Source organism: Medicago truncatula, chromosome 3 (assembly GCF_003473485.1).
Source record: "Medicago truncatula cultivar Jemalong A17 chromosome 3, MtrunA17r5.0-ANR, whole genome shotgun sequence".
Taxonomy (NCBI): domain Eukaryota; kingdom Viridiplantae; phylum Streptophyta; class Magnoliopsida; order Fabales; family Fabaceae; genus Medicago; species Medicago truncatula.
Window position 1 is genome coordinate 34,957,332 of NC_053044.1, and position 10,586 is coordinate 34,967,917.

General features: G+C 33.2%; 2 protein-coding genes across 2 annotated transcripts; both read right to left on the reverse strand.

The window, feature by feature from the left end:
• Positions 1-2,151: 2,151 nt before the first annotated feature.
• On the reverse strand, positions 2,152-5,616 carry LOC11406756 (probable LRR receptor-like serine/threonine-protein kinase At3g47570). Its single transcript, XM_003600817.4, has 2 exons — positions 2,893-5,616; positions 2,152-2,762 (listed from the first exon to the last, which is right to left on the reverse strand). The coding sequence occupies exons 1-2, from the start codon at positions 5,558-5,560 to the stop codon at positions 2,362-2,364; spliced, it is 3,069 nt and encodes a 1,022-aa protein (XP_003600865.1). The 5' UTR covers positions 5,561-5,616; the 3' UTR covers positions 2,152-2,361.
• Positions 5,617-8,238: 2,622 nt separating this feature from the next.
• LOC11417979 (nematode resistance protein-like HSPRO2) lies at positions 8,239-10,013 on the reverse strand. The gene has a single exon (XM_003600818.4). The coding sequence runs from the start codon at positions 9,847-9,849 to the stop codon at positions 8,473-8,475; it is 1,377 nt and encodes a 458-aa protein (XP_003600866.1). The 5' UTR covers positions 9,850-10,013; the 3' UTR covers positions 8,239-8,472.
• Between the last annotated feature and the right edge of the window lie 573 nt (positions 10,014-10,586).

The window sequence follows — 10,586 nt, forward strand, 5'->3', positions numbered from 1 at the left end:
AAAACGAATGGTTGGTGATCATTTTGAACCCAGTTTTTGGGTTTTTATTCTTAATTTTCTGGCATATTGTAGGTTTAGGTTATATACATCACATCCTGGTCGAAATAGGGTGGCATGGCCCACTTTGCCCCTTCATATCATGTGAAAATGTTTATATGGTGTTAAAAATGTTGGTTTTAGTAAAAAAAACATTATGGAAAGGAAAACGTGAAAGAGAAGGGTCTAATCTTCACTAACGTGACCGGTTAAAGTACAAATTTTAGCTGAAAGAAATATTTATAGTTAGTGTTTAATGCTTCTCAAATGATATTAGTTTAAGTAAATTAATATGTGAAAAAAAGTTTTCATGCTCAAGTATAGCTAATTAGTCTTTTAACGGCTATAATAAATGGATTAAATGAAGAAATTACAAGAGATATGACTTACATATATTATTTTCGACGCTTTAAAGTTTTTAATAGATAGAGATATAATATCAATGTCTTTTGATCATCTTCATCAATAGATTATTATTACTCCCGACACTTTTTCGGGAGTGAATTCTCTCCGGCGGAGATCCCTCGAATTTTCTACGATGCATAACTATATCCACCTTTGATTATACTATCTTCCTTTTTATTATTACAAACATACTTTCTCACCTATTTAATGGAGGACTTAGATTACACATGAGATAAAAAAAAAACCGGAGACAATCTCCACCCCACTTTCTCAACTCTATGCTAAAACAAGATAATAACTGGGATGTAATAAAAAAAAAATTGTAATAATAATTAAAAAATAATAATTTAGAAAGAAGATATATACGATGTAAATATTCTTTCTAAGAACGAACTCTCTAATTAATACATATATAATTTTGTGAACCTACTCAATATCAAATATCATATTCAGTTTGAAAGATAAATTTTTGTACTTATAGCCTTGAAATTAGAATCAATGTTGAAATGATACTTTTTTTTAATAAAATAATTTATGTGAGTTGGATTTCGAGGGTGCCCTAGAGGCAAGACAGACCTCAAAACTTATATAACGTTGATAGATGTACTTATAGATTATTTATTAACGAGAGGTCTTCATGCCGTCAACAGTGAGAGTTGAACTCACACACTTGTGGTGTATGAGCCAACTAGATCAACCTTCATGTCATTTTTTTTTACTAAAAACTGAAATTAGATTATTCTTACGCAACCAAAATAATTTTTAAGATATTTCTTTATTGGTCCCTCTAATAGTTGTTTAGAGTTGTTGCTGCTCTGCACTTTGTGACTTTCTTGCAAATCTATATATGATGGTGCAATAGTATCTATTAGAATCACGTTTATGAGCATAAACGTACGTCCGAGAGCTTGTAACGTGAAACCAAACGTATGCTTTATATTCCCATAAGTGCTTTAGTTTTTTTTCTTTTCTCGGTGTTAACACTCTCTTTCCTAAAAGAAGAGAGTCTTGATAATCCCAAGTTTGATCGTAATAATTCGGTTAAGGTTTGCTATATCTAAAAATTAAACTCGGATTCTCTTAAATGATTCTTTATTTGTTAAATCTCATTAATCACTTGAGACCAATCATTAGGTTCAAGCGATTTAACTCTTGAAGATGCAACACAACAACTTCATCTATGTACTTGTGAAACTGGTCACGTTTCGATTTCCCAACTGTTGATGTTGATTGGATGAAAAAGTACCACACACCTTCACATGTTATAGCAAATGAAGTTATAGAAGAAGTTGACAAGCTAGTTTATAACTGATAGCGGATAAACTATTTGATAAATTTTGCGGTGTTTGATAAAATTAACGGCTAAATTAGTTAATAAATATGAAATTATGTGTGTGTAATATTTGATTTTTCAATTGAGATTACTGGGATAAAATTGAGATAAAAAAACTCCAAGCTATAATCTACTTGAATTAAATTATCAAAAAACACTATAAGCTAGTAAAAATAAGATATAAGTCCGTGAGTAAATAACGTTTATCAAACAAATTTTTTTAGTCGTGCAAGCTTATAAACAATAGCGAATGATAAAACAACATAGGTGTTTAGAAAAGCAAAAGAAAATTATCCAAGGTTTTGAGTACCAAAAGTCTGTTCTTGTTCAAGTTAATTTCTGGCAAACATTATGTGGTTCTGTCTAACACATTGAAATTTCCACTTTGAAAGTCTCTTATAGTCCTTTATATTGAATATTTTGCCTTAAGCATACTTCTTAGAATATTGCAGGAGAATTCTTTAAGCAATCCTTGATAAATCTCCATATCATGCATACATTACAGTCATACCTTACTGAAGAAAAAAGTAAAACATGAAAATGATAAGCATTACTGGAAAGAAAAAAAATATACTATGGTGGCACCATTACATCATACTTTTTTGTGGTTGTAATTCAGCTTGATCCCCAGTAGGAAAGAAACTTTTAATTATATTAAGCTCTCTAATGACTTCAACCATACTCATCCTTTCTTTTGGTGATTCCATTGAACAACCAAGTGCAATACTAAAAAGTGAAATTAAACATTTCTCTACATTAGAATGCATAAAACCACTGCCAGTAGCCCCTTCCAATTCGTTGCGAATAATGGCTGGATCCACAATCTGCAAAAGATCGTTCGAAATTGAAATTTTAACAAAATTATGGAGACTATAACTATCTTCAAACATTTCATCTGTAGGTCTCCTTGCGGTCAGCATTTCTAAAATTAGAATTCCGAAGCTATACATGTCGCCTTCAACTGAAAGCTTAGAACCCATTCCATACTCTGAAGTGAAATAAAAAACAGTTAATACCCTTGAAGTTTTCATAATTTTTAAGCAAGTAAAAGTACCAGAAACTTGAATTAAAAATAAAAACATTTCACAGCTTAACCAACAAATATAACTATAATATACCTGGAGGAGCATAACCAATTGTCCCTTGTATTCCAACAGTACTATTTTGCATCAGTGAGACTCCAATACTTGGAAGCAACTTTGCTATGCCAAAATCACTCACATGAGCTACCATAGAATCATCAAGAAGAACGTTGCTAGGCTTTAAATCACAATGAATGACAGGTTGCTGACATTCATGATGAAGATAATGAAATGCCGAAGCAACGTCAATAATAATATTTAACCTTTGTGCTAGATTCAATGTTTTTTCTGGACCTGCAATTTCTTTTGCTGGATGCAACCAACTTTCTAAGCTTCCGTTTTTCATGTACTCGAAAACAAGAGCTTTAAATTCTTGATCTTTGAAATCTGTACTGGAACAGCTTGTTAAAATCTTAACCAAATTTCGGTGTCTAATATTTTTGAGTGCATTGCATTCAGCAAGGAAACTCTTGTGAGCTCCTTTCTTATGAAGCTTCAAAACCTTTATGGCTACGACTGTATCCTCGAACTCAAGAGTTCCTAGGTATACAGAGCCAAAATTTCCAAATCCTATCAAATTTCTTGTTGAGAATCCATCGGTTCCATTATACAAGTCTTCATATGAAATCTTAACAAGAAGGTCAATTGTTGGTGAATCGGAATAAGGTTTCTTGTTTCTTTTCCTTCTGCAATAGATAGTTAGGATAAATAGAAGTATAAGAAGAAAAGAAACCACACTAACTATCACTGCTATCAACTTGAAATCACGATGTTTTGAATGTTTCTCTCCTTTTAAAGGGCATGGAGGTAGGTGCAATTTTGAAACACCTCCACAAAGGTTATTGTTGCCTGTTACCGCCACCTCACTTGAATTTTGAAAGACACCTTCCGTTGGTACCTCGCCTTCCAACATGTTAAAAGATACATTGAAGTATTGTAGGAAAGAAATATTTTGTAGACCTTTAGGAATTGATCCAGACAAGTGGTTTCGTGATAGGTCTAAATGTTGAAGGCCTTTCAGTGAAGCTAGAGAGGTTGGTATGACTCCATGGAAGGAATTTCCTTGCAAATAAAGGTACTCCAAGCTTACGCATTCCCCAATCGTTCTAGGAATATCACCAGATAGATTATTCTCAGAAAAATTCAACTTTCCGATATTTTCTAGCCTGCCTACTTCTTGTAGTAGACTACCACTCAACAAGTTTCCCGACAAGTCCAATAGCCTTGTTAGTGAGAAGAGACTAAAAACCTCTATCGGTATGGTTCCTCTAAGATTGTTTTGCGAAAGGTCTAAGTGATATAACTTTTGGCAGTTTCCTATGCTTAGAGGAATATTTCCTTCTAATATGTTATCTCCTAGACCTAAATAAAACAACTGACTGAGGTTTCCTATAAAAGCTGGTATATTTCCAGATAACCGGTTTCCACTCAATTCTAACACTTGCAACTTTTGAAACTTTCCGAAAGTATCTGGAATAATCCCTTCAAAACGGTTATTTTCCACGGTCAAGAGATATAGGTTTGCTAGATTTCCTAATTCCGCGGGAATTTTTCCTAATATATGATTGCCACCGAGATATAGGTTGTTGAGGTTGGACATATTTCCCAAGGAATTTGGCAAAGGACCTCCAAAATTATTGTAGGATATATCAACCACATACAACTTACTACAATTCACCAATGACTTTATAAACTCCAAATCTTTAGTTGAATTGCTTCCAAGATTGTTTTGGGACAAACCTATGAGCTGAAGATCTTTTAGCTTCCCAAGATTTGGAACTTGACCCGTGAATCGGTTTTGAGTGATATCAAATGATCGAAGGTTAGAAGCATTTGATATGGAAGTTGGGATTGGACCTGAGAATTGATTCCCACCAATGAAAAGTGTTTTGAGATTGGGAAGAGTGTGAAACATTTTTTGTGGAAGAGAGCCATTAAATTTGTTCAAGTCAACAGCAAGTAGAGTAAGAGATGACATATTATAAAGACAAAGTGGAAGGTTACCAGAGAATTTGTTTATACCTACTGATATAGTTGCCAAATTCTTCAAATGACATATTTCAGGTGGAATATTCCCCTCCAAGTTGTTGGAACCTAAATTAAGATTAATAAGAGATGTAAGATTCTCTATAGATGGTGGAATTTCTGCTGTTAAATTGTTATTCCAAATGTTTACTCTTTGGAGCTTCCTAAGAGAGCCAATTTCAATTGGTATTCTGCCAACAAGATTGTTCCCTTGCAAGAATAAGTCTTTAAGATTCAACAAACTTGACAAGTTTGTAGGAATTTCCCCAACCAATGAGTTATTTGTGAGGTAAAGTTTTTGTAATTGTACTAAACTACACAATTCTTGTGGGATTGTTCCATAGAAGCTGTTGTTCATGAGATTCAAGTTTGTCAAAAAAGAGAGATTACCAACATAAGGTGATATAGATCCATGCAACTTATATCCTTCTAGTTTCAATTCTGTAACTCTTTGATTCATGCATGTGATTCCATGCCACTTGCAAAATTGTGTAGAGCTATTCCAAGAGTCTAAGATTCTATTTGAGTCTTTGGATATTGATTCCTTGAATTTGAGCAATGCCAAAAAATCTGTATCATTTCCTGATGCATAAGCAAATGTGTTTGTGCCAAACCAAAGTATGTTTAAATTATATAGTAGTAGCAAAAGTGCATGTAACATGTGCAAAAAGGGTTTCATTTGGTTAAGGAACCTGAAGAGCTAGAAATTATTGAGGCTTGGTAGGATGAAACATACAGAAGAACCACTTTCTTTTTGATACTTTTTTATAGACTTAAATGTTATAGGGTAACATCATGAAGTCGTATGTGTGACATCTTTACATTGAATTTTGATTTCCTATGCTTTATAAAAATAATCCTTAAAAGTCAAATATATTGATATGTCTCTTTTTCTAAATTTATGTTCCGTTCAAATGAAGTTAAGTTCAAAGTTAAATAATTTTACATGATGATGTATCTAGACTCTTAAATTTATAGTAAAAAAAAAAGTGAAAATATAAGATGGACCAACATAATTGATTCGATTGTCCTTTTTATACAATACAAATTACAAAAGATCCTTTAAATTAAAAGTTATCTTACGTCAAAAAAAAGAAAGTTAACGTTCTAACTAGTAGTATTATAGGAGGATGCCGTGCCGTCGGGACTACATGTAGTTTTGGTTATTGAATCATGCTATTTACCAGTGAGTGGTATTGTTGGACTGAAATGTTCTTCATTTTAGAAATGGAATCAATTAAGTTTAGATAAATTTGACTTCGATGATCGGTCATAATAAGCTTTAAGACTTAATAGACGCTAACAAATACCTATAAATTACTCATTAAAGAAATCTTCACGTTGACAATGAAAGACTTGATAAACTCTTGTGTGATTTAATAGTGTTTCCATATATTTCAGATTTAATCCCTCCTCAAGGTCTTGCTTGTGTTTGCATATTTACTGTGATTTATTTATTGATAGATTGTTTGCTGTGAATTTTATGAAGCTACAAAATGATTTTACAACGAAAAATACTAGGACGAAAAAAGAGTGTCACGAAAACAGGAATAGAGAGGAGAATAGGATTCAAATCTCTCTTAAATTATGGGTCAATACAGTTAATATGAGTAATATTTAAGCTTTACTTCGGAACAATCAAGACCTATTATTAGATGCCAAAACAAGATGGGAAATAATTCAATTCTCCCTCTTAAACAATACATGGGCATGACATATTATGTAGTAAGGGGAAAGACTGCAAATTCTAATAGGTGAGCTATGACTGCAAATTCATTTACTTACCGAGGGTAAGGAGGAACTAAATTCACAGATTTTATTTTAAGGAAAAGGAAATAATTCAACTTAATCTCTAAGAGGGAAAAAAAAAAGTCACATTCCTTTATCGATGTGCAAGTTTCTTCACCATCAACACTACGAGGAAGAGTCAACCCTCTCGACTTAATCCCTCGTAAGACACGGTATGCATCTTATCAACAAAACTCTTGTTGAGAGTATGTCCTACTCTCGACACTCCTAGTCGAACTTAAAAATTTATTTTCTAGATAAAAGGATATTCCTTATATAAATTCATCATCACTCGCGAATTCGAAAATCTTACTCGAAAATTCCTCCTTGCAATTGTCCATTCAATTTGACATGCTCCCTTCGTATAACATCGTATAAAGTCAATCACTCTGGACTACATACCAAAGACATGGTGGGCAACTGTTTTTAACTTGCCCAAGGCGTAGATCCTCGTTATAGAACGTCTGAATACATAACCTAAATGCGTTATGGTTCAAGCCAACAACCTTAGATCCTCTCCAAATAAAGAACATAAACAACTATTTAAACGAATAAATGAATAACACTAAATTGCAGACCTTAAGGCTACAATGTTTAAAGACACTTAATAGCATTTCCATTTTTAATATAATCATTCTAGATATTTAGTAGTTGATGTTTCTTACAGAGATTTATGTTAAAAACTAAAAATGAACGTTACACTTATCAAAAAGATAAAAATGAACGTTAAAGTCATATGATTGATTTTCCCTATTTCACATTTGTCTCTTCCTTTGATACGTTTCCATGTAATTTCCTTGGATCTAGTTGATTAATCAACGGTTTGATTATTCCATTTCCCTATCAGATAAATTTGAGACCACAAAATTATTAGTTAGATAGAAAGAAAAGAATATGAAACTCCAAAAATCGTGTTATAACTCTAACAACCACATTCTAATCTCAACGGTAACACGCAAACATTCCATTATCGTGACCAGCTCGAACATAATTTAGTAGACCAACCCCACTAACTTTTCAAGTACCTAAAATCCATACATTTGTGATGATCTTGAATATGCATACTCAAAAGTTTTCGGACAAGTATTCACATCATTTTTTTCAACCATATTTAAGGTAACTAACATAAATAGAAAATTAACTGTATTGTATTCCAAATTTAGACCAATACATTTTTCTACTTTTTTGTTTATATTTAAGATTGAAAGAGTATTATTGTATTGTATAAAGAAGAAGAGTCTTGCTAACCGATACCCTAATAACAATGATGAAGAAAACTATAAATAAAAAATTTATTTTGAAAATATAAATTTTTTACTTTTATGTTTGAGCTAAATAATTATGTCAAATTATCCAACAATATTGGCATTATTTGTTGAGCCAAGTCTTACATATACTATTGTTGCTTATTTGAGTTGTTAGGGGCGGGTGTTTATTTTGAGGTGTATTCTGATGATTGAATGGGGTAAATATGAATTTTTTGAGAAGTATAGTTTAAGCATCCTTTGTTGAATAAATTTTAGTTTATGCTTTGAAATAAAAAATAAAAAAAGAGAAGGCATAAAACCGTGTCATAAAAAATTGTTAAAATATTTCACCAATATGCATACAACAACACCTTACAAAATTTAATCCATTAAATTTAAAAAAGAAAGAATTTTATGATTGATTATACATCGTACTTTGTTTTTCCCCTATTTTTTTTATGTGTTTCAGATCAACCTAAAGTAAATTACCAAGGTGTAAATGTCACCGCCTTGCCTTAGTTGTAACATGATAGCACTAATTAAATTAAATTATCTTTCACACCCATTTATTATCATTATCCCAAAAGTATCCAAGAAAAGTCTTAGCAGCATCCAAGCTAGGAAAGTAGGTAGGTTCAAGGAACATATGAGTCAACGAGTCACCGCCATCACAACTCACTCCAACTCGGTTTCCATTAGCCTCAGAACTTCCCATCACCACCACCAACACCTGCTTATACGCATAGAAGAATCTCTTCATAGCTACCTCAATACCTTGCATAGCTTGCAACAAATGAATCTTCTCAAATCCATTCATCTTCTCCGCCACATAGAGTTTCATCGCAGCTTCTTGAATCCTTGGACCACCTAAGGGATCCACTTCAACTTCCAATATCTCAGGAACCTTATGCCTTAAATCTCTACACATCTTTGTTACTTCAACCAACTCCTTTGATCTCATGCAAAACGATGCAGTTTCGTAACATGATGATTTCAATGATAGTTGATTCTTCAGCTTCAAGAAATCGAAAGGATCCATCATCAGATGAATATCTTCAACTTCAGTTAAAAGCTTCCAGATTCTCTCCACCGTGTAACAATCCTCAACTGCTTTCTCAAACCTTCTAGAAATAATCGCGTCTGTGATTCTTTCTAGAAGTTTACGAGAAACGTGGATCCACGACTCGACTATCTGATGAGTTGCGTGGACCGCGTTATTTTCGTAGTTATCGATTCTGTCGTCATAGGGAGTTGTTTTGAGATTATGAACTTCGTTCGGCTTGCAAACGGTGTCGTATTTTAAGCTCGGTTTTCCGGCGAGGTTTGGTTCACCTAAACCTAAAGTATAAGAGCATCTCATCATTTGACACTCTACGGAGAGAAGAATCCTCTGTGCTACGTCCTTGGATTTGTACCATGTAGCAAGGCGTGGAAGAAGACTTGTTTCACTGTAGCTTCTTATCTTGCTTTCACCGCTGCTGAGATAAGCGGTTGGTGCTGTACCACGTGTCTCGGGGTTATTTTCTTCATCTTCGCATAGCATGGCGATTATCTCAATCTGCCATGTAGCGAGGGATTCGAGTCTCCGGCTCCATTCCCTACTGTTCGTGTAGGGTCTAGGGTCGGAGAGAACTGTAGAGATGAAACGGAAAGTGATTTCTAGTGCTTGTAAAGCTGGTTTTAGGATTGATTCGTTGCTCCAATTGGGGAATTCTCGTGACTCCCAGAGCTTCGAGAGCTCTGGGAGTCGGAGATAGTAGTCGTATGCCGCGCAAAGAGGAGGTGCTGCTGCGGAGATGTCGTTGGTGATTGAGGGTAGTTGTAATGATGGTAAGGAATTGCGTGGTGATGATTTTTCGGAGATAGATAGTTTTGGAGATTTGGAAGACATGTCGGAGTTGGGCATGTTTAGTTTCCAGTGTAAATCAACCATCTTTGCAAATTGAGGACTATGAGTATTGTTGTGTTTGTTTTGTGTTGTGTTGAAATGGAGTTGTGTTTGTTGTGTTGTTGAGTTGAAATGGATAAGGGAAGAGAGAAGGATATTTATATGAAAAGAGATAGAAGATATGGGTTGTTCAATTTGAAACAGCAAGGAAATGAGCAAAAAAGACGTGTGGACTGCGAGGATTTTAGGGTGCATGGAATTTGAAAGTCGCGGTGGTTTGAAGAATTATTTTAAAATTTGTGTGGGAAAATTAAAGAAATGAAAATATTTTTTTAATTCATTTTTTTAAGAAAGGCATGCTCATTTATTATTAATGACCGCAAAACATTTTTGTTATGAGACGAGGATATAAAGCAACTGTCGTGTTAACTTCTTAGAGCGTTATTCCATAAATATTAAATACTCACTCTGTTCTTATATGTAAGTTCCGTTTATCTTTTTTACATTTTTTAAGAAAATTTTTTGGTATAACTAATGTGTCTGTTTTGTGCGTTAATATTATTAAATTATCATTTGTTTGTATGTGTATTAAATTTAGTTTTTCAAATTTTAAGACAAATTAGTAGTATTAATTAGGGGTATGTTTAGGAAAAAATAATAAATACATCTAATAATTTAAAAATGAGTTTATATTTAGAGACAAAAATAAAGTCAAATAGATGTTTAAATATAGGGACATAGATAATATTTATTATAAAACATTAAATTTTAGTCTTTAGATA

Coding starts and splice junctions, on each gene's coding strand:
- LOC11406756 (XM_003600817.4), bottom strand. CDS start 5,560: ATGAAACCCTTTTTGCACATGTTACATGCACTTTTGCTACTACTATAT. Junction 2,763..2,892: donor AATTGGTTATGCTCCTCCAG/GTATATTATAGT, acceptor ATTTCACTTCAG/AGTATGGAATGGGTTCTAAG.
- LOC11417979 (XM_003600818.4), bottom strand. CDS start 9,849: ATGGTTGATTTACACTGGAAACTAAACATGCCCAACTCCGACATGTCT.